Raw genomic sequence first — 24,473 nt, forward strand, 5'->3', positions numbered from 1 at the left:
AACGATGGGACACTCTTTAACAAATCAGTTATTCCATTTTATTGCTTCTAGATAAAGAATATTCAGGAATAAAGTGTATTAAGGCTGTTCAATATGGTGATAACATTAAAATAGTGATCTCATTCCTGTGCCAATATGCTATTTGACCTTTGGTGACCCATATTTTCACTGCACATTTCCACTTTGTGCTTTCTGTGCCTCTTTCTCTTTTCAGGACAACCTGAAAAAGGGAAGATGATGAACATGACTTTATCTCAGCACCCTTCCCTCATGCCTCCTCGCCTGATGACCGGGAGTGATCCCCAAACAGCTGTTCACACCGGACACCGCATGAGCACGTCCTGGCCTTCAAAATAAAACAACAATAACGCTTCTAAGCACAGTACTATATAGCCCTGTTATTTCTTACATACATTGAGTTATTTTGGAAATTGTGCAACATTAAGTTAATATACAGACCTATATATATACCTATATAATAATATAAATAAATAATTACAGCCTACAATGACTAATTGGCTAATTCAGACGTATTGTGATAACGTTTCTCTGGACCGGAGTCTGATACACATATGAGGAGCCCTTTTATAACAAGACAGTGGCATTATTAAATCCAAATGTCAATAAAGAATGGTCAAGATTATTTATAAAGAACACTTAAAACAACCGGCCCATAGTGCTGTGGGCAGCAGGAGCTCTGTGGCACAGGGCCGAAGGTCAGCGGTTCGAATCCCGCTCTTGACAGTGATATCCTGAGCGTGCACACACGCACACACACACGCACACGCACAGACACAGACAGACGTTTCTTACGTTTTCTTTTGAAGGTCCAACCGGAAGTCTTACTTCCCGTTGTGAGCGCACGCGTGTGCGTGTAGAGTCGCGCAGCCCCGGGGCCACCGCAGATGCACCGAAGCGGCGGAACGAGCGGCACGGTAGGACCCATACTCTGCACGGACACACACCGGGCAGGAACACACACACCGGGGGACTAACACGCGCTGTCCCGGGGGAACGGGATTTGGGGGAAAGTACAGTGGTTGTTTACTGTTGGTATTTGAGTTGTGAATCTTACGGAGGGACGCGAACCCAACGCGGAGATGTGCGCGGACACGGCATTTCCTTCCACAAGACACTTAAAACAAAACTCAATATAGGCTTAAGGAAAAGAAAGAACCCGGTCCATTGGCAGATAAAAGTTCTGAAAACCCCGGACGCGAGGAGGAGGCGCAATGTGAGGAGAAAGAGAGACATTTAGATAACAAAAGGTCTGGACCAGGACTGAACCAGGTCTGAACCAGGATAAGTTGGTCTAAAGTGGAGCAGATTTGAGCCTGGGCCAGGCTGACTTGCTGATGCTGGTGTTTAATCAATAGTGATTAGTTTAGTGTGAGTCAGGCTCCGCTCAGACTGTGGAAAGGTCCGGATTATTGACACCAGTCAAAAGCAACACGTACTACTGTAGAGTGGACTGTAAAGCGAGACAAAAGCGGGACTAATGAGGGACTAATGAGAGGAGTTTTGTTAATAAGAGTTCTTCTATTAAGAGTGTTTTTTCAAAAAACGTCCTTTAAGCTATCTGTCTTTTTCTCTGTATCTACTGCGTTGTAACAACGAAATTTCAAATGTGTGGACAATAAAGGAATATCTTATCTTATTGCGGGTCCAATGCGGGTCTAATGCGGGTCCAATGCGGGTCCAATGCGGGACTAAAGCGGGACTAAAGCGGGACTAAAGCGGGACTAAAGCGGGACTAAAGCGGGACTAAAGCGGGACTAAAGCGGGACTAAAGTAGGGCTGGGTATTGCCAAGACCCTCGGGATACATATCGTATCCCGATACATTTTTGAAAAAAAGGGTCTTAAAAATGTACCAAATGGATAATGTTTTTACTCTGGATAAGAAAATGTATAAAATGTCATGTTTATCCATAAAGCACTTACTTATAAATCCATTCTGCTCTAATAACTTCATACATCCAACCAACTGATCCAAATAGAAGTATAAGGAATACATTCTAGTAAAGTATTGCATGTTTCTGGCCAAACAATTATCATGGTCTGAACATGCTGCAGCAGCATCTTCTGCATAGATCAGCTTCTGATCAGGTCCACAGCTCCTTCTCACCTCGGCCCAGAGGAGCTTCTGATCAGGTCCACAGCTCCTTCTCACCTCGGCCCAGAGGAGCTTCTGATCAGGTCCACAGCTCCTCCTCACCTCGGCCCAGAGGAGCTTCTGATCAGGTCCACAGCTCCTTCTCCCCTCGGCCCAGAGGAGCTTCTGATCAGGTCCACAGCTCCTTCTCACCTCGGCTCAGAGGAGCTTCTGATCAGGTCCACAGCTCCTTCTCACCTCGGCCCAGAGGAGCTTCTGATCAGGTCCACAGCTCCTTCTCACCTCGGCCCAGAGGAGCTTCTGATCAGGTCCACAGCTCCGTCTCACCTCGGCCCAGAGGAGCTTCTGATCAGGTCCACAGCTCCTTCTCACCTCGGCCCAGAGGAGCTTCTGATCAGGTCCACAGCTCCTTCTCACCTCGGCCCAGAGGAGCTTCTGATCAGGTCCACAGCTCCTTCTCACCTCGGCTCAGAGGAGCTTCTGATCAGGTCCACAGCTCCTTCTCACCTCGGCCCAGAGGAGCTTCTGATCAGGTCCACAGCTCCTTCTCACCTCGGCCCAGAGGAGCTTCTGATCAGGTCCACAGCTCCTTCTTACCTCGGCCCAGAGGAGCTTCTGATCAGGTCCACAGCTCCTTCTCACCTCGGCCCAGAGGAGCTTCTGATCAGGTCCACAGCTCCTTCTCACCTCGGCCCAGAGGAGCTTCTGATCAGGTCCACAGCTCCTTCTCCCCTCGGCCCAGAGGAGCTTCTGATCAGGTCCACAGCTCCTTCTCACCTCGGCCCAGAGGAGCTTCTGATCAGGTCCACAGCTCCTTCTCACCTCGGCCCAGAGGAGCTTCTGATCAGGTCCACAGCTCCTTCTCCCCTCGGCCCAGAGGAGCTTCTGATCAGGTCCACAGCTCCTTCTCACCTCGGCCCAGAGGAGCTTCTGATCAGGTCCACAGCTCCTTCTCACCTCGGCCCAGAGGAGCTTCTGATCAGGTCCACAGCTCCTTCTTACCTCGGCCCAGAGGAGTGCAGCACAAACACCATATAAAAAATACTATTCCATCTCGTTTAAAGCCTACGTGCCCCCAAAAAATATCGATACTGTGACTCAATATTGATACACATATCGATACGGAGTACGTGACGATATATCGCCGTATCGATATTTTGAACACAACCCTAGTCCAAAGCGGGTCCAAAGCGGGACTAAAGCGGGACTAAAGCGGGTCTAAAGCGGGTCTAAAGCGGGTCTAAAGCGGGTCTAAAGCGGGTCTAAAGCGGGACTAAAGCGGGACTAAAGCGGGACTAAAGCGGGACTAAAGCGGGACTAAAGCGGGACTAAAGCGGGACTAAAGCGGGACTAAAGCGGGACTAAAGCGGGACTAAAGCGGGACTAAAGCGGGACTAAAGCGGGACTAAAGCGGGACTAAAGCGGGACTAAAGCAGACTTGACTTTTGCTGTTTTTTAGTTTGGTTAGTGGTAGGCCTAGTTCCTTTGGTACTTCCTTGCATCCTTCCCTTGCTTCCTTTCTTTATCCTTATCCCTGATAAAAGTCCAGATAAGTGACCTTTGAATCCAGAGCGCTGCGTTGGATGACCCTTTACCTGCGATGAATGCATCATGAGCCATTCAGGGACTCGCACTCACTTGTGTATTTGTACTCTGTTCATATCTCTGGAATTATTGGGCCAATCTGATTGAAACAAAAGTTCAACATCTTCTCTCTCACAAATACAACACAAAAACATCAAATCATTTGTTCACAACAGCCTCAGAAAGTGGGGCCTTTTTTCAAATCCAAAGATGTGATCGTGTCTGTGAAAGGACTTTAAGAGAAGATTCATATGAAAAAGTCAGATTTGTATAGCGCTTTTTGACCTTTAAGGCACTTAAAACACACACACACACACACACACACACACACACACACACACACACACTCTCTGGATGATAAAATGTATGAAATTTCATGTTTATCCACAAAGCACTTATTTATAAATCCATTCTGCTCTAATAACTTCATACATCCAACCAACTGATCCAAATAGAAATATAAGGAACACATTCTAGTAAAGTAATTAAGTAAACTAAGTCCTCCCTTTGGCTGATCATGTACACAGCGCCTCTACAGAACTTTGAGTTCGGTTCAGTTTGTATTTTGAATGCGACAAAAATACTTTCTTTTTGTGAATTGTTGATCAACCTCATGATTGAAGTGTAATTCCAGTACAATTTAGGTTTTAATCATTAAGAAAGCCTTGTTTGGGTGACAACAGCTGCTCATGTAATGTTGTGTAGACCGTTCCACAGCGCTCTAAAGTCAACTGGTCTGGGGCCCAGGGCCAGTCGAAACGTGGCTTTAATGGCCAATCATGACCACAGAGAGAGTTCATTTGAATATCATGGATTAAGCAGACTAAACCTCAAAATCACACGACACATGGACTGAATGAACCGCACTCATATCTGTGTCAAGAGGCGCAGTCGGATGCACATGTGCACAACTACATTTGACTGCTTCAATCCATTTAAACACGTGTGCTTTTGTTTCAGGCCCTGAAGGATGTCGGCCTGGACTCAGCTGGGACTGTTGCTGTGGAAGAACTTCACTTACAGACGACGACAGACCGTAAGAACACACAGCAACACCAGGTGGAGGGTTCTATGCTCGTCCTCACTGACCCTCACTGACCCTCCACATTCAGCCTGTGTCCACACCACAACTGGGACTAAACCCAAGACTAGTCTTCTCCACATTTAGTCCTTATTTATACCTGATTAAGTCCAGACCTTGTCTGGGTCCTGGTCCGGGTCCGGGACCGGGACCTGGTCTTGGTCCTGGTCCGGTCCTGGTCCGGTCCTGGTCCGGTCCTGGTCCAGTTGATAACACAGATAGTGCTGAGGTGCACGCAGTGACACTTATCTGCAGATAAATCATGATAAACACGAGCTGGACCAAATAAAACCTTCACAGATCTAAACCAGTACTTGACAAGGACGAAACCAGGACCTGAACCCGGTCTTAACCAGGACCAAGTCAAAGTCTAAGGTGTAAAGTCTCAGGATCTACAGCAGCTCTAGTTGTAGGTTTGTAGTTTTATGGCTGAGAGTGTCAGCGTCGATCAATTCTAATCAAATATTCATGTCTCATAACGAGCCACTTCCTGTCAGAGACCAAGCTTTGTGCACAGATCCTTTAGTTGGTCCAACCCTGGTTTAGGCCTACTCCTGGTCCTGGTAAAACCCTGGTTTAGGTTAATACCTGGTCCTGCTTAAACCCTGGTTTAGGCCTAATGCCCGGTTTCACTATTGTCTTTTATAGAGGACACAAGCGCTTGCTACCAACCATAAATGTAGAAATTAGACTGCTTATTCTGATCATGTTTTGCTGCTCTGTGTGTGTGTGTGTGCTTGTGTGTGTGTGTGTGTGCGTGTGCGTGTGCGCACTCAGTTACAGCTGCTGGTTGAGATCCTGTGGCCGCTCTTCATCTTCTTCATCCTCATCGCCGTCCGACTCAACTACCCTCCCTACGAGCAGCATGAATGTGAGTGTCTACCATAATCTTTATTAAATACAATACTGTTCATTAGTGCCACTCTGTGGCAGAGTGGATGGCACACATGCCTCCCATTTGGACAGACTACAGTAGCAGGAGTTCCAATCTAGCACCGGCAATTTGCTGCATACTTTCCCAATCTCATCCCCCAAGGTGCACTGCCCTGTCCAGTAAAGCCCACGGGACGAAAATGCGATAGTCTCTCCCTCTCTCTCTCTTTAGTGCTGCTGTAGTACTAGTTCAGCCTTGTGAAGTGTAGTCTTTGGTCTTTTTCCCACTGCCCCAGTCTGACACGCAGAGAACGGACGCTCCGAGACAGCTAAAACAGATGGTCTCTTCACTGCTTCTGTGGCATTCTGGAGCAGGTGTGTAGGGGTGTTGGCGGCTGATTTAAATGTCACTACAGTCCACGGTGAGGGTACAAGCACTTGAACCACGTATATTTACATGAATATGAATCAGAGCTGCCGATTGCAACTTTACATCACTTTTGCCTCTACAGCAGGTAAAACCTCTGTACATCTCCCTCACACTTACTATTGACCTTATTCCGCCCTGCCCACCTTTCCCTCGTGATTGGTACTGCCGTTGTAATTGCACTTCCAGTCCAGTGGAAACTCCATTGCTTTAAATAGAGAAAGAGGGAAGGGTCTGACTGCTAAAACATTCTATGAAGTAGATTGATTTGTGTAAAATATCCAATGTTCATGTGACCAACAAGTCAACAATGCACAGATTCCCTGGACGGCCCAAAAACGGATTTTTAGTCCATGTAGAACTTATTTTCTCTGGAGGTTGGCAGCCCTATGTTCACTAATACAATTGGAAGAAGGATTACGTCGTATGGTGGCGCCCGGACAGGCTTCTGGAATAAGGTGAATAGGACCAGCGCATATAGCACAGGCGGAAGTTTACAGTGCCACCGCTCCCATTACGCCCTGTGAGTAGGGCATCGAGTGCTCCGAGGGGCACCGACCAATTCAAAAGTACCTAGGACGAGCATCACATATGTATTGTACCAACCGTATGAGAGGGAATTAAACAAGACCAGGTGAGGCATGGCACAAATCAAAAGTTGTTCAAGTTTTATAAAGGCTCCGCAGACCACACCTAGAATTGTGAGTTATGAAACATTTTTATTTTTAAAAAATAACTTCAGAAATAGTCACCTTAAGGTTTTATTACAGACATCAAACTAGGGCTTGGTATATTGCCTTGTACCTCACGATACGAATCCCAATACGCAGAACATGATACAATGCACGTCCTAATTCATGGATATCCCTTTACACCAGTGTTAAAAGCTAAAAGTAACAAAAAAGTTAAATAACAAAACACACGGTCCTCAGTACCAGAATACAAATGTCCTTGAATGCAGTCTGGAGGTTCAGAAGTGTAGAACTTGGCAATTCCTAAAAACTGAACTAATTCTAGAGCTCACTAAGGCTTGGTTTGGTCTTCTGGCCGGTGAACGCACTACAGTCATACTTGAACCTGTTGTGACATGTTTGGAATCTGAGCAAAATCCACCGCCTCCAGGTTCACTTTAGAGAGCAAGGGGACGAGGAGCTAGGACACAAGGAGATGTGGAGCTAGGACACAAGGAGATGTGGAGCTAGGACACAAAGAGATGTGGAGCTAGGAGTCAAGGAGACGAGGAGCTATTACTCAAGGAGGCGAGGAGCTAGGACACAAGGAGATGTGGAGCTAGGAGTCAAGGAGATGTGGAGCTAGGAGTCAAGGAGACGAGGAGCTAGGACACAAGGAGATGTGGAGCTAGGAGTCAAGGAGACGAGGAGCTATTACTCAAGGAGGCGAGGAGCTAGGACACAAGGAGATGTGGAGCTAGGAGTCAAGGAGATGTGGAGCTAGGAGTCAAGGAGACGAGGAGCTAGGACACAAGGAGATGTGGAGCTAGGAGTCAAGGAGATGTGGAGCTAGGAGTCAAGGAGATGTGGAGCTAGGAGTCAAGGAGATGTGGAGCTAGGAGTCAAGGAGATGTGGAGCTAGGAGTCAAGGAGACGTGGAGCTAGGAGTCAAGGAGACGAGGAGCTATTACTCAAGGAGGCGAAGAGCTATTACACAAGGAGACGAGACGACAGGACACAAGGAGACAGGACACAAGGAGACGAGCAGACAGGACACAAGGAGACGAGGAGCTAGGACACAAGGAGACGAGGAGCTATTACTCAAGGAGGCGAGGAGCTATTACACAAGGAGACGAGACGACAGGACACAAGGAGACAGGACACAAGGAGACGAGCAGACAGGACACAAGGAGACGAGGAGCTAGGGCACAAGGAGACGAGGAGCTATTACTCAAGGAGACAGGACACAAGGAGACAGGACACAAGGAGACAGGACACAAGGAGACGAGGAGCTAGGACACAAGGAGACGAGGAGCTAGGACACAAGGCGACGAGGAGCTAGGACACAAGGAGACGAGGAGCTTGGACACAAGGAGACGTGGGGCGAGGACACAAGGAGACGTGGGGCGAGGACACAAGGAGACGTGGGGCGAGGACACAAGGAGACGTGGGGCGAGGACACAAGGAGACGTGGGGCGAGGACACAAGGAGACGTGGATCTAGCACACAAGGAGACGTGGGGCGAGGACACAAGGAGACGTGGGGCGAGGACACAAGGAGCGAGGACACAAGGAGACGTGGATCTAGCACACAAGGAGACGTGGGGCGAGGACACAAGGAGCGAGGACACAAGGAGACGTGGATCTAGCACACAAGGAGACGTGGGGCGAGGACACAAGGAGACGTGGGGCGAGGACACAAGGAGACGTGGGGCGAGTACACAAGGAGCGAGGACACAAGGAGACGTGGAGCGAGGACGCTGTACCTAGTTGGCACTGCGTTTCCTTTCTGACACATTTTTCTTGCCAAATTCCCTATGTTTTTTGGGGGGGGGTTAGTCCAGGTTCAGGCCAGACTCCTGGATTAGTTCTAGTTTTATTCCTGGTGCTGCTCTATTTTTTATACCCGAGACCATTTTATACCTAGAGACCATCTAGGCCTGGTCTAGGCCTGGTCTACTGTGTAGAACTACTGTTGTCGAGTCCAGGTCGAGTCCAGGTCGAGTCCAGGTCGAGTCCAGGTCGAGTCCAGGTCGAGTCCAGGTCGAGTCCAGGTCGAGTCCAGGTCGAGTCCAGGTCGAGTCCAGGTCGAGTCCAGGTCACATTGGGTCTTTTGTTGTATGGTTCTGCACATGCTCAGTTCATGTCCTGACACCTCCACCATGGCCCCACCCACAACCGCCGGCCCCATTCGCCTCACCCACAGGATTTACACTAGTTTGGGATGTAGTCCAGTTTTAAGACCAGGATTAGGATTTTAAAACCGGGATTAGGATTTTAAGACCGGGATTAGGATTTTAAGACCGGGATTAGGATTTTAAGACCGGGATTAGGATTTTAAGATATGGATTAGTTTTCACCATGATTCAGGCCCGTTTCATCTACTGTTTTAAATCCTGGTCTGGAATAATGGTCGTTCAGTCCTAGACTATTTCAAACCTGGTTTAGCCAGGATATTTGGTTTAGTCCTGGTTAAGTTATGTGTTAGTCCTGATATACAGTGAGGAAACTAAGTATTTGAACACCCTGCAATTTTGCAAGTTCTCCCACAAATTATGGAGGGGTCTGAAATGTTCATCAGAGATTGACAGTCATCTTTATGTTCTAACAATGGCTCCAACAGTTGATCTTTTATCACAAGCTGCTTGCCAATCACCCCGTAGCTCTTTCCAGCCTTGTGGAGGTCGACCGTTTAGTCTCCGGGGTCTTTTGACAGCTCTTTGGTATGGCCCATGGTAGTAGTTGGAATCTGACTGATTGTGGGAGGGGTCTTTATGCAGCTAACAAGCTCAAACAGGTGCTGCTGCTAATTCAGATTAATATGTGGAGCAGAGGTGAACTTTTTAAAGACCGACCAACCGGTCTGTGAGAGACAGAATTCTTGTTGATTGGCAGGTTTTCAAATTCTAATGTACAGCAATAACATACAAATAAAATATGAAAAAAAATCATACAATGTGATTTTCCGGATTCTTCTTCTTCTGTCTCTCATAGTCTAAATGCACCTAAAATGAACATTTCAGACCCCCACCAATCATTTCTAAGAGAAACGTACAAAATCGCATGGAGTTCAAATACTTACTTTCCTTCTCTGGCCCCTCTCTGGGCCCCTCTCTGGCCCTGGGCTCATCCTGTCCTCTGTGTGCATGTTGCAGGTCACTTCCCGAACAAGGCGATGCCGTCGGCGGGGACATTGCCGTGGATACAGGGGATTCTATGCAATGCCAACAACCCGTGTTTCCGAAGCCCCACACCGGGCGAGTCTCCGGGGATTGTCGGGAATTTCAACCACTCCATGTAAGTTCTGTCCCTAACGCCTGGTGTACACTGACTCCAATCTGGGTGTAGCTTAGTGTGTGGCTTAGTGTGGGTCCCGCCGGACTTAGGGATCATCTCAAAATGTTTTTTTGTCTCTCTCTGGACCGCGTTGTTAAAACGATAGTAGCTTGATAGACCCTGCTCACCTCTAGTGAACATCCCTGAACATTCTTTGGTACGTTTTATATTTAGAAGTTATGAACTCTCCAAATAGTGTCACCTGTCGCGCATGTTTGTTTACTCAATCCACATGGTCCACGGGCCCTAGGGGCCCTACGGCACATCCCATTAAACCCAAACTGTGAGATGACCACATTGAGATAGTCTCAAGAGGATGAGAGAGTGAGAAACTAATGTTACTCGTCAAAACCTGTAATTGTCAACTGCAATTGAGTTTAGACCTTAGACATGTCAGAATGACAGAAGCAGAACACGCGCTTTTGTCTCAGTGAGAATCGCACGTCTTCTGTGATTGGCCGAAACCTCATGCGGGTTTATTTTGTTTCCTTCTTCCGGGCAGTGCGTAGCACGTTACTAGAGCAAAATCTCTTGATCATTTGCTGCGCCGCGTCTTGCCGCCAAAAAGCTTTTCCAACTTTTCTGCACCAGCCGCGTTGGCGACGGTGCGCCGTGCTCCCCGTACGCACTCCCCGTACGCGCCGTGAGCGCAGCGCTCGCCGTATAAAAATAAATAAATAAGTAAGTAAATTCTTTTGGACTAGGTGGGTCAAACGATGAATTTAATGATAAATTTTGCTGCAGCGGTGTGAAGTGCGTCTACTCAACGTGCCGCCATAACCGGAAGTCCTCCGAGAAGCTTATTAAAAAGGGAGTGTCTGCAGAGCCGCGGCGCGCGGCCGAAACTGCCATGTTATTTTTGTGCCGGCCGCGCGGGTTAAGGTTAGGGTCAGCCATGAGGCTATAACGGGCTATAAGGGAAATGCAGCGGTCCCTGAAACTGCGCGGCCATTTGACCGCGCCGCGGCTCTTCAGCCACGGCCTATTAAAAAGGCATTCCAGTTTGGAGGGCTTTTAGTCCTTTTGCATTCCAAGTGTTTGCAGGAGAGACATTTATAGATATTGTTCCAGGTTCACTGAAAAAAAAGGGTTATATGTCCCCATAAAAGGAGCAGGAACTTATGCCAGACTTAAATCTGTGCTACTCTGGAACTTTGATCTCCCTGTTTTTGCCTCATGTTCCTCTCACAATCATAAAATAATTCCCAAATTCCCATGCAAGTATAATGATAGAACCTTGTACTATTAGCCACTCATAAGTGTAGAAGCAGGTGTTAAAACTGCTGAGTACTTTGAATCAATAAGGAATACACAGGAAAATTCTTCTTCAGTATGAAACTGAAAACTAACAGATGTAACAACTTTGGACTGTTGCCAAATGTGCACAGTTAAAAGATTCCATTGAAATGTTTTCTTTTTGTCAGAGTTTCTCGACTTTTCTCTGATGCCAAGAAGATCCTGTTGTACAGCCAGAACGACAAGAACCTGGAAGGCTTCAAGGAGCTGGCGTCTGCCCTACGCGGGCTGCAGGAGAGCAGGACAGGTCAGTCACACCAGCCACACACCGGCCTCACACACCGGCCTCACACACCGGCCTCACCCACCGGCCTCACCCACCGGCCTCACCCACCGGCCTCACCCACCGGCCTCACCCACCGGCCTCACACACCGGCCTCACACACCGGCCTCACACACCGGCCTCACACACCGGCCTCACACACCGTCCTCACACACCGTCCTCACACACCGTCCTCACACACCGTCCTCACACACCGTCCTCACACACCGGCCTCACACACCGGCCTCACACACCGGCCTCACACACCGTCCTCACACACCGTCCTCACACACCGTCCTCACACACCGTCCTCACACACCGGCCTCACACACCGGCCAGTCTGTGCTCTTTTGGTTTTGGAGGTTTTTAAGGGCAGGCGGGGACAGTTTTGTGTCATTACATTGATTTGGGCTTGTTGTAGCATTAGCATATTGCGTGGGGGTAGGTGCTTCTGGGCCAGTGCGTGTTGCTGCTCATCTCTGTGCATTCAGGTGATCCAGATGCCCCGCCTTTCCATCGCATTGGGACAGGCACAGGCATGAAACCCTGAGTCACACACTTATGCACAGCCCCGGACACAAAAACTCTCTCCCACTCTACACGCATCCCACCGTCATCTTGCACACTTAGGCAGGGCACAACAGGGTGAGGTTTTGGGTCAGTTTGCCCTCCTAACATGCTGAGTCACGCATTATAGTTCATATGCAAATCTACTGACGCCTGGTTTTTTACACTCCATTCCATTCCATTTTCTGCCGCTTATCCGGGGCCGGGTCGCGGGGGCAGCAGTCTGAGCAGGGACTCCCAGACTTCCTTCTCCCCAGACACTTCCTCCAACTCCTCCGGGGGGATCCCGAAGCGTTCCCAGGCCAGCCGAGAGACATAGTCTCTCCAGCGTGTCCTGGGTTTTCCCCGGGGCCTCTTCCTGGTGGGACATGCCTGAAACACCTCCCGAGGGAGGCGCCCAGGAGGCATCCGGAACAGATGCCCGAGCCACCTCAGCTGGCTCCTCTCGACGTGGAGGAGCAGCGGCTCTACTCCGAGCTCCCCCCGTGTGGCCGAGCTCCTCACCTTATCTCTAAGGGAGCGCCCAGCCACACGGCGGAGGAAACTCATTTCGACCGCTTGTATCCGCGATCTTGTTCTTTCGGTCACTACCCAAAGCTCATGACCATAGGTGAGGGTATGTCGGTGTAATCCCTCATTCGTCCAGGCGTGTTCCATAGTAGAAAAAGCTTCAGTTGTAGTCATCTGGACTCCGTTTGAAAAAAATAGACGTTTCGACTCTCATCCAAGAGTCATTGTCAATAAAAGAATTTAGATCGAGAACTCCGATATTAATACTGTTCTGTGGTAAGACCCGCCCATTGGGAGGAACCTTCCTGAAGTAGAAAGAATTGTTTGTTTCAACAGAAACTCCCCCCTTGTATCTACCGAGCTAGCCTATTCAGAATTTTAATGGGCTATTAGAATCCTCTTTGTCTTTGTGAGACCCTAGCTCAACCACCCTGAGTACCTGATTAGCATCTACATGCCCTGGTCCTGGTCCTCTACCTTTCCAGGGGTTCAGTATCCCATTATAAATAACAGGAAGATTAAATCTTAGCCCTCCATTTCTGTTTAAAGAAGGTCTTTCTTTTTTAACAAAAATAGCTTCCTTGACTCCTCTTTCAAACCATCTTTTCTCCCTGCTTAAAACCTTCACATCATCGTCTTCAAACGAGTGATTAGAGGCTTCAAGATGGAGATGCACGGCACTCTGTGGTCCTGAACTTGTATTTCTTCTGTGCTGATAAAGCCTCTTGTGTAGAGGCTGTTTTGTCTCACCTATGTACAGTTCTTTACAGCTTTCTTCACTGCATTGGATCGAATAAACTACATTGCTCTGTTTTTGAGTCGGCAACTTGTCCTTAGGGTGAACCAGTTTTTGTCTTAAAGTGTTCTTTTATTGAGTCCAGATGACTACAACTGAAGCTTTTTCTACTATAGGTGAGGGTAGGAACGTAGACCGACCGGTAAATAGAGAGCTTTGCCTTTCGGCTCAGCTCCCTCTTCACCACAACGGTCCGATGCAGCGACTGCATCACTGCAGCCGCTGCACCGATCCGCCTGTCGATCTCACGCTCCATCCTTCCCTCACTCGTGAACAAGACCCCGAGATACTTGAACTCCTCCACTTGGGGCAAGGACACCCCACCCACCTGGAGAGGGCAAGCCACCTTTTTCCGGTCGAGAACCATGGCCTCGGATTTGGAGGTGCTGATTCTCATCCCAGCCGCTTCACACTCTGCTGCAAACCGTCCCAGTGCATGTTGCAGGTCCGGGTTTGATAAAGCCATCAGGACAACATTGTCTGCAAACAGCAGAGATGGAATCCTGTGGTCCCCAAACCGAACACCCTCCGACCCCTGACTGCGCCTAGAAATTCTGTCCATAAAAATTATGAACAGAACCGGTGACAAAGGGCAGCCCTGGCGGAGTCCAACATGCACTGGGAACAGGTCTGACTTACTGCCGGCCATCCGAACACAGCTCCTGCTCCGGTCATACAGGGACCGGACAGCCCTGAGCAAAGGGCCCCGTACCCCGTACTCCCGGAGCACCCCCCAAAGGACACCCCGAGGGACACGGTCGAAAGCCTTCTCAAGATCCACAAAGCACATGTGGACTGGTTGGGCAAACTCCCATGAACCGTCGAGCACCCGATGGAGAGTCTAGAGCTGGTCCAGTGTTCCACGACCGGGACGAAAACCACTCTGCTCCTCCTGAATCCGAGGTTCGACTATCGGTCGGATTCTCCTCTCCAGTACCTTGGAATAGACCTTTCCCGGGAGGCTGAGGAGTGTGATCCCTCTCTAGTTGGAACACACCCTCCGGTCCCCCTTCTTGAACAGAGGGACCACCACCCCGGTCTGCCAGTCCAGAGGCACGGTCCCCGACCGCCACGCGATGTTGCAGAGATGTGTCAACCAAGACAGTCCTACAACATCCAGATACTTTAGGTACTCAGGGCGGATCTCATCCACCCCCGGAGCCCTGCCACAGAGGAGTTTGCGAACAACCTCAGTGACTTCAGCTTGGGTGATGGATGAGCCAGCCTCTGAGTCCCCGGTCTCTACTTCCTCTTCGGAAGACGTGACTGAGGGATTAAGGAGATCCTCAAAGTATTCCTTCCACCGTCCGACGACATCCCCAGTCGAGGTCAGCAGGCCTCGACCCGCACCGTAAACGGTGTTGGTGAGACACTGCTTCCCCCTCCTGAGGCGCCGGACGGTTTGCCAGAATTTCTTTGGTGCCGACCGATAGTCCTCCTCCATGGCCTCCCCGAACTCCTCCCAGGCCCGGGTTTTTGCCTCTGCGACAGCACGAGCCGCGGCTCGCTTGGCCTGCCGATACCCATCGATGACCTCCGGAGACCCACAAGCCAGAGTGGCCTGATAGGCCTCCTTCTTCAGTCTGACAGCATCCCTTACTTCCGGTGTCCACCACCGGGTTCGGGGGTTGCTGCCACGACAGGCACCGGAGACCTTGCGACCACAGCTCCGAGCAGCCGCATCAACAATGGAGGCGGAGAACATGGTCCACTCGGACTCAATGTCCCCAACCTCCCCCGGGACATGGGAGAAGCTCTCCCGGAGGTGCGAGTTGAATACCCTACTGACAGAGGGGGCTCCACAAGACGTTCCCAACAGACCCTCACAATGCGCTTGGGTCTGCCAAGTCTGTCCGGCTTCCTCCTCCGCCAGCGGATCCAACTCACCACCAGGTGGTGATCGGTTGACAACTCTGCCCCTCTCTTCACCCGAGTGTCCAAGACACGCGGCCGGAGGTCAGATGACACGACAACAAAGTCGATCATTGACCTCCGGCCTAGGGTGTCCTGGTGCCATGTGCACTGATGAACACCCTTGTGCTTGAACATTGTGTTCGTTATGGACAAACCGTGTCTTCCCGATCACCCCTCCCCAGGTGTCACTGCCATTGCCCACGTGGGCGTTGTAGTCCCCCAGTAGAACAACGGAGTCCCCGGTCGGTGCACTGTCCAGTACCCCTCCCAAGGACTCCAAGAAGGCCGGGTACTCTGCACTGCTGTTCGGCCCGTAGGCCGCCACAACAGTGAGAGACCTGTCCCCCACCCGAAGGCGGAGGGACGCGACCCTCTCGTTCACTGGGGTAAACTCCAACACGTGGCGGCTGAGCTGAGGGGCTATAAGCAAGCCCACACCAGCCCGCCGCCTCTCCCCGCGGGCAACACCAGAGAAGTGGAGCGTCCAGCCCCTCTCAAGGAGATGGGTTCCAGAGCCCAAACTGTGCGTAGTCGGTATCGCTCAACCTCCCGCACAAGCTCAGGCTCTTTCCCCCCAGCGAGGTGACATTCCATGTCCCCAGAGTTAGTCTCTGTGTCTGGAGATCTGGTCGCCGAGGCCCCTGCCCTCGACTGCCGCCCAGATCTCTCTGCACCGGCCCCTTATGGATCCTCCTGCGGGTGGTGGCCCACGGGAGGGCGGCCCCACGTCGCTCCTTCGGGCTGTGCCCGACCGGGCTCCGTGGGGTAAGACCCGGCCACCAGGCGCTCGCCATCGAGCACCCATCCCAGGCCTGGCTCCAGGATGGGGCCCCGGTGACGCCGATCCGGGCGACGTAAACGGCCTTGTTCTTTTACTCATCATAGGGGGCTTCTGAACCGATCTTTGTCTGACCCGTCACCTAGGACCTGTTTGCCTTGGGAGACCCTACCAGGGGCTTGAAGCCCCCGACAACATAGCTCCCATTCGGGCGCTCAAACCCCTCCGCCACGTTAAGGTGTCGGTTCAAGGAGAGGAGTTTGTTACACTATCCTGACCGAAAAAGGGCCTACGCTCTAATATTTGGTGAAACGCCTTCAGCTTTAATCACAGCATACATTGGGGTGGCAGTAGCTCAGTGACAGAGTGGGGTTCAGATCTAAAGTACATTAGTTTATTCTTCTCTGCAGATGTTTTCTCTGATTGATGATTGATGTCAATGATTTGACTCTTCTCAAACACACTCACATCTTTTCCATGACCACGGGATTTGTCTTTCCACATCATCTCACTGCATCAGTCGCCTGCGCTTACGGGGGGACCGTGGCTGCTTACGGGGGGACCGTGGCTGCTTACGCGGGGACCATGGCTGCTTACGGGGGGAAGAACGGGGGGACCGAGGCTGCTTACGGTGGGGACCGAGGCTGCTTACGGTGGGGACCGAGGCTGCTTACGGTGGGGACCGAGGCTGCTTACGGTGGGACCGTGGCTGCTTACGGGGGGGACCGTGGCTGCTTACGGGGGGAACGAGGCTGCTTACGGGGGGGACCGTGGCTGCTTTACGGGGGGGACCGTGGCTGCTTACGGGGGGGGCCGTGGCTGCTTACGGGGGGGGGCCGTGGCTGCTTACGGGGGGGGGGCCGTGGCTGCTTACGGGGGGGGGCCGTGGCTGCTTACGGGGGGGGGTCGTGGCTGCTTACGGGGGGGGCCGTGGCCGCTTACAGGGGGGACCGTGGCTGCTTACGAGGGGAACAACTTGCTAAAAAGTCAGAGTGAATCAATGGGCAAAACACAAAATTGAGTTAATCTGAGGTGAGGCTAATTAGATTTTGATTCCGTTTCGCATGCGTAACGGAAATAAACGCATCAGATTTATTTGTACAATTCTAGTCTTACTCGAGGCTTGTCTGAGGCTAAGCCTGTCTCCTGTTCTCCCTGTGTTCCTGTGGCAGAGTGGTTAGCCCCTCAGTAAAGAGGGTAAATCTGCTTGTTTGTTCAGCTGTCGTCCTAAACTCCCTCACCCTCAGTTGGAGTTTGTGAGAATAATAGGGCACAACTCATGTGGAAAAAGGTTATTTCAAAGGCAATATAGGACTAAGGTTAACGTAGGCCTACACTTGGACTGAACCATGACTAAGGTTAACGCAGGCCTACACTTGGACTGAACCAGGAGTAAGGTTACAGTAGGTTTACACTTGGACTAAACCTTTCAGTATTTAAGATTGCTTCCTCGTCTCCTTCCTTGTTTCTTAATCTCACCTACTTCCCTCCTCTCCTCATGTCCTTACTAAGTCACTTCCTCTTTCCTCCCCCCCTCTGCTCCTTCCAATCTCATCTCCTAAGTACGCCTCAGTAGTCATTGTCCCTCCCCTTGTCATCTCGCCTCCTTTCCAAGCCCTTCTCTTCCCCTCCTAACCTTGCTTCCTAACCCTGTCTACCTTTGTTGTCCTCGTTGTCCCCTCCACATCCTGTGGCTTGTTTCTGGTTCGTTTTGGAGCAGGCCGGTCTCCTCTGTCTGTAGTGTATTTGTTTTTTTGAAACTTCTTATAAGTTACCAGTCCTTTCCCCCTGCATCTACTGCATTGTAACAACGAAACTTCCCCATGTGTGGACAATAAAGGATTATCTTATCTTATCTTAAGGGGTTTGAGGCACACCCTGAGGGGATTTTGGTCCAATGAATAAAGAGTATAATTCAGCTACGATTTATCATGAAACTATGAGTTATGTTTGGGTGACGTCTGTTGCTCTACCAGAGCTAGGACCTGAGCTTTAACCTCCTTTCTTCGCATCTTCCCCTAACTCCTCTCCTTCTCTTCCTTCCTTGGCCCCTCTCTCCACCCCTCCTCCTTTCCTAACCTTGTCTTAAACTGTGATCCTGTACATTTGTTCTGGTCCTGCCTCAGTTTCACTCTGAAACTCTTTTGTGGGAGTTAAATGAGGCTAAGAGTGTGACAAAGAGCTGTAACCAGACTCCTGTGATACTGCGGACCAGAGGGACATCCACGCACTCGTACATGGACAACTACTGCAACTCTACTCTCTTCACAACTTCACAACTGCAGTATTATTACTACAAAAGTACTGCTTTTACTAGGCCTAGTACAAGAATGTTTCACTCAAACTCGTACCTTCCTGCAAAGTGCCTGCTTTGATTAAATAAATCAAGACTAAACCAGGTCTAAACAAAGTGCTTAACATGGACTTAATCCAGTCCAAACCAGGACTAGACAACCGTTTGGTAACAAGGTTGTGGGATTTAAAGTCTAGTAAATACTCAAGTACAATGAAGCTGCTGTTGGGCCAATCAGAGGCTGAGCCAACTCTTAACTCTTTACTCTTAACTCTGCTTAGCAACAGCCATTATTGCTTTTCTATTGGACTAGAAACTAATTTCTAAAAAAATAAATAAATACATGCAAAACAATGCACTCCCGAGGTAAGGTCTTTGGTTAGATCGGATCATTCAGTCCCACTTAGTCCTGCTGAACCGAGGACTATCCCAGGCCTTTAGTCCCGGTTTAGTCTTGATATAGTCTTTATTTAGTCCTGGTTTTGTCCTGGTTTAGTCTTGGTTTAGTCTTGGTTTAGTCTTGGTTTAGTCTTGGTTTAGTCTTGGTTTAGTCTTGGTTTAGTCCTGGTTTAGTCTTGATGTAGTCTTGGTTTAGTCTTGGTTTAGTCCTGGTTTAGTCTTGGTTTAGTCTTGATGTAGTCTTGGTTTAGTACTGGTTTAGTCTTGATGTAGTCTTGGTTTAGTCCTGGTTTAGTCTTTGTTTAGTCCTGGTTTAGTCTTGGTTTAGTCCTGATTTAGTCCTGGTTTTGTCCTGGTTTTGTCCTGGTTTAGTTCTGGTTTAGTCTTGATGTAGTCTTGATGTAGTCTTGGTTTAGTCCTGGTTTAGTCTTGGTTTTAGTCTTGATGTAGTCCTGATTTAGTCTTGATTTAGTCCTGGTTTTGTCCTGGTTTTGTCCTGGTTTAGTTCTGGTTTAGTCTTGATGTAGTCCTGGTTTAGTCTTGGTTTAGTCCTGATTTAGTCTTGATTTAGTCCTGGTTTTGTCCTGGTTTTGTCCTGGTTTAGTTCTGGTTTAGTCTTGATGTAGTCCTGGTTTAGTCTTGGTTTAGTCCTGATTTAGTCTTGATTTAGTCCTGGTTTTGTCCTGGTTTTGTCCTGGTTTAGTTCTGGTTTAGTCTTGATGTAGTCTTTGTTTAGTCCTGGTTTAGTCTTGGTTTTAGTCTTGATGTAGTCTTGGTTTAGTCTTGGTTTAGTCTTGGTTTAGTCTTGGTTTAGTCCTGGTTTAGTCCTGGTTTAGTCTTGGTTTAGTCTTGGTTTAGTCCTGGTTTAGTCTTGGTTTAGTCTTGATGTAGTCCTGGTTTAGTCTTGGTTTAGTCTTGATGTAGTCTTGGTTTAGTCTTGATGTAGTCCTGGTTTAGTCTTGGTTTAGTCCTGGTTTAGTCCTGGTTTAGGACCTGTTTTGTGCTTGTTAATTCTTCATTTGGACTTGATGAGATGGTCTCTCCTCGTGTGGTCCAGGGTTCCCTCTGAAGCACTTCCTGCAGGAGGAGGAGACCATGAGCCACTTTCTGAAGATCAACGCGTCCTTACCTCAGGCCACTGTGGACCAGATCCTGTCTGCTCCGGTCAACCTCAACCAGGTACTACTACCAAACCGCCGCTACTCTGGCACTGTACGTGTGTTCTGCTAAAAGGCACATTGGCAGAGTGAATCTATCTTGAGAACTCTCCTCTAGGACATACGCTATAATCAAGGCTAATTGCAGTTGTGAGGTAATCCTTGATAGTGTTCCTCCCACCTGCTTCTCTTTTCTCTAAAAGCGCCTGTGGAGCCGGGCGAGGCGTGGATCCAAGACAGGTCTGGACCCGAGTTCAACCTGATCCTGGAAGACTAGAATCTGTGAAAAGTCCACCTTTTTAAAATTGTTTCAAATAATAGGATAATTATATTTCCACGTGGATCAGTCCTGCTCCTCTCCTGTCCCCTCTGCTGTGTGGGTCAATCCTGCTCCTTTCCTGTCCCCTCTGCTGTGTGGGTCAATCCTGCTCCTCTCCTGTCCCCTCTGCTGTGTGGGTCAGTGTGCTCCTCTCCTGTCCTCTCTGCTGTGAGGGTCAATCCTGCTCCTCTCCTGTCCCCTCTGCTGTGTGGGTCAATCCTGCTCCTTTCCTGTCCCCTCTGCTGTGTGGGTCAATCCTGCTCCTCTCCTGTCCCCTCTGCTGTGTGGGTCAGTGTGCTCCTCTCCTGTCCTCTCTGCTGTGTGGGTCAATCCTGCTCCTCTCCTGTCCCCTCTGCTGTGTGGGTCAGTGTGCTCCTCTCCTGTCCTCTCTGCTGTGAGGGTCAATCCTGCTCCTCTCCTGTCCCCTCTGCTGTGTGGGTCAGTGTGCTCCTCTCCTGTCCTCTCTGCTGTGAGGGTCAATCCTGCTCCTCTCCTGTCCCCTCTGCTATGTGGGTCAATCCTGCTCCTCTCCTGTCCTCTCTGCTATGTGGGTCAGTGTGCTCCTCTCCTGTCCCCTCTGCTATGTGGGTCAGTGTGCTCCTCTCCTGTCCCCTCTGCTATGTGGGTCAGTGTGCTCCTCTCCTGTCCTCTCTGCTGTGAGGGTCAATCCTGCTCCTCTCCTGTCCCCTCTGCTGTGTGGGTCAATCCTGCTCCTTTCCTGTCCCCTCTGCTGTGTGGGTCAATCCTGCTCCTCTCCTGTCCCCTCTGCTGTGTGGGTCAGTGTGCTCCTCTCCTGTCCTCTCTGCTGTGTGGGTCAATCCTGCTCCTCTCCTGTCCCCTCTGCTGTGTGGGTCAGTGTGCTCCTCTCCTGTCCTCTCTGCTGTGAGGGTCAATCCTGCTCCTCTCCTGTCCCCTCTGCTGTGTGGGTCAGTGTGCTCCTCTCCTGTCCTCTCTGCTGTGAGGGTCAATCCTGCTCCTCTCCTGTCCCCTCTGCTATGTGGGTCAATCCTGCTCCTCTCCTGTCCTCTCTGCTGTGAGGGTCAATCCTGCTCCTCTCCTGTCCCCTCTGCTGTGTGGGTCAATCCTGCTCCTTTCCTGTCCCCTCTGCTGTGTGGGTCAGTGTGCTCCTCTCCTGTCCTCTCTGCTGTGAGGGTCAGTGTGCTCCTCTCCTGTCCCCTCTGCTGTGTGGGTCAATCCTGCTCCTCTCCTGTCCCCTCTGCTATGTGGGTCAGTGTGCTCCTCTCCTGTCCCCTCTGCTATGTGGGTCAATCCTGCTCCTCTCCTGTCCCCTCTGCTATGTGGGTCAGTGTGCTCCTCTCCTGTCCCCTCTGCTGTGTGGGTCAGTGTGCTCCTCTCCTGTCCTCTCTGCTGTGAGGGTCAGCGTGCTCCTCTCCTGTCCCCTCTGCTGTGTGGGTCAATCCTGCTCCTCTCCTGTCCCCTCTGCTGTGTGGGTCAGTGTGCTCCTCTCCTGTCCCCTCTGCTGTGTGGGTCAGTGTGCTCCTCTCCTGTCCCCTCTGCTGTGTGGGTCAGTGTGCTCCTCTCCTGTCCCCTCTGCTGTGTGGGTCAGTGTGCTCCTCTCCTGTCCCCTCTGCTGTGTGGGTCAGTGTGCTCCTCTCCTGTCCTCTCTGCTGTGTGGGTCAGTGTGCTCCTCTCCTGTCCCCTCTGCTGTGTGGGTCAGTGTGCTCCTCTCCTGTCCCCTCTGCTGTGTGGTAGGGCTGGGTATTGCCAAGACCCTCGCGATACGTATCCCGATACATGTATATTCCGATACAATTCCCTCATTATGATACGTATCCCGATACATTTTTGAAAAAAGGGTCTTAAAAATGTACCAAATGGATAATGTTTTTTCTCTGGATAAGAAATGTATGAAATGTCATGTTTATCCATAAAGCACTTACTTATAAATCCATTCTGCTCTAATAACTTCATACATCCAACCAACTGATCCAAATAGAAGTATAAGGAATACATTCTAGTAAAGTATTGCATGTTTCTGGCCAAACAATTATCATGGTCTGAACATGCTGCAGCAGCATCTTCTGCATAGATCAGCTTCTGATCAGGTCCACAGCTCCTTCTCACCTCGACGGAGAGGAGCGTGGCACAAATAGCATAAAAAAAATACTATTCCACCTTGTATAAACCCAAAAATGATTTTTAAAGAGTGTGCGTGCGCAAAAAATATCGATACTGTGACGCCGTATCAATATTTTGAACACAAGCCTACTATGTGGACATAGTGTGGGTCAGTCCTGCTCCTCTCCTGTCCTCTCTATGTGGACAGAGTGTGGGTCAGTCCTGCTCCTCTCCTGTCCTCTCTATGTGGACAGAGTGTGGGTCAGTCCTGCTCCTCTCCTGTCCTCTCTATGTGGACAGAGTGTGGGTCAGTCCTGCTCCTCTCCTGTCCTCTCTATGTGGACAGAGTGTGGGTCAGTCCTGCTCCTCTCCTGTCCTCTCTATGTGGACAGAGTGTGGGTCAGTCCTGCTCCTCTCCTGTCCTCTCTATGTGGACAGAGTGTGGGTCAGTCCTGCTCCTCTCCTGTCCTCTCTATGTGGACAGAGTGTGGGTCAGTCCTGCTCCTCTCCTGTCCTCTCTATGTGGACAGAGTGTGGGTCAGTCCTGCTCCTCTCCTGTCCTCTCTATGTGGACAGAGTGTGGGTCAGTCCTGCTCCTCTCCTGTCCTCTCTATGTGGACAGAGTGTGGGTCAGTCCTGCTCCTCTCCTGTCCTCTCTATGTGGACAGAGTGTGGGTCAGTCCTGCTCCTCTCCTGTCCTCTCTATGTGGACAGAGTGTGGGTCAGTCCTGCTCCTCTCCTGTCCTCTCTATGTGGACAGAGTGTGGGTCAGTCCTGCTCCTCTCCTGTCCTCTCTATGTGGACAGAGTGTGGGTCAGTCCTGCTCTGCAGAGGAGCTGCATCAAAACACTTCACAAATTCTCACAATTCATGAAAAAAATCAAACATCTCCCATAACCTGCCTGTTTTATATCCAATGGTCTAAACTAATCCGAGAATCTGATGTAGTGTATGTTTGTAGAGGTCGAAACTTGGCATTCTTCTTCCTCTTCAGCAGTCACAGCGTCTCATGCTCTGGTCCTAGGTCCTGCTGAAGGGCTTCGGTGTGCACCTCACTGATCTGTGTCCCTCCAAACCCGGGGGACAGAGTCTGAGCAATTACATCACCATCTCTAGCCCTGACATCCAATCAGCGCTCACTGACAAAATCTGCACGGCACCGCCCTCCTGGTTGCAGGCTGCTGAACAGCTTTTTTTGCACAACTTGGATTTCTTCAAACCCGTCAAGGTCACACTTCATTATTTATATGCTTTTTATTATATTTTATATAGCTATATCTATACCTATAGCAAGGCCTGGAAACTGAATTACAGGTGTACTAAAGTTCACAAATTATGGGGAATTTGAAATATACACATATACATATTTACATATTTGTTAAAGCACAAATTGAATATCTTAATCCTTAATCCTGTTGTTCTTCTTATCAGCCGAGAGATGTGACCTCTGACCCCGTGGCCGTCAAGCGAGTAGCCCAGGCCACCAACAACCTGCTGGACACCATGGGCCTGCTTGCTGTGGAGGTCAGGGTTTTATAGAGCCATGCGTTCATCTGATCAGTAAAACCCTGGCATATTATGCACATTTGGTTTATTCCAGTCTAAGTTATAATTTAGAGGTTAGACCTGAGTTAGGTCTAACCTGAGTTAGACCCGAGTTTGACCATTAGACGACCCGAGTTAGACGACCCGAGACCCGGGTTATTTAGGCACATTTGGACTTGCTCTGGTCTTGGTGCCAGTCGTACTGAGCATGAATCGGGTCCAGAGACAAAGATCTTCTACATGAGCCACTGATGTCTCCCAAATATAACTCATGCTCTCTTGCAGTTGGGAGATGGTACGTACATCTCTTCTTTGTTACATAAACCGGTCACTATGTTTCCTTTGAAACAGTGGAGACACATTCAGACCGAGTAGATCCGCTCCAAGAGAACGACTGGAAATATGGCCATAGATCTTGGGCTACTCTAGGACTTGATTTGTACGGATTAAGCACGGATTTCTGTTTAGTGTG

At 49.9% G+C, this 24,473-nt stretch overlaps 1 protein-coding gene across 1 annotated transcript in view; it reads left to right on the forward strand.

The window, feature by feature from the left end:
• The first annotated feature begins 856 nt into the window (after positions 1–856).
• Positions 857–24,473, forward strand: part of LOC140372503 (phospholipid-transporting ATPase ABCA1-like) — a 168,017-nt gene continuing 144,400 nt past the window's right edge. The window contains 8 exon segments of the mRNA XM_072459614.1: positions 857–935; positions 4,660–4,735; positions 5,558–5,651; positions 9,906–10,047; positions 11,511–11,629; positions 19,959–20,080; positions 23,481–23,684; positions 23,888–23,980. Of these exon segments, the coding sequence (XP_072315715.1) occupies positions 4,670–4,735; positions 5,558–5,651; positions 9,906–10,047; positions 11,511–11,629; positions 19,959–20,080; positions 23,481–23,684; positions 23,888–23,980 (840 nt within the window). The 5' untranslated portion in view covers positions 857–935; positions 4,660–4,669.

Source organism: Eucyclogobius newberryi, unplaced genomic scaffold, assembly GCF_026437365.1.
Source record: "Eucyclogobius newberryi isolate DKJ021-1_F unplaced genomic scaffold, fEucNew1.0.hap1 SCAF_24, whole genome shotgun sequence".
Taxonomy (NCBI): domain Eukaryota; kingdom Metazoa; phylum Chordata; class Actinopteri; order Gobiiformes; family Gobiidae; genus Eucyclogobius; species Eucyclogobius newberryi.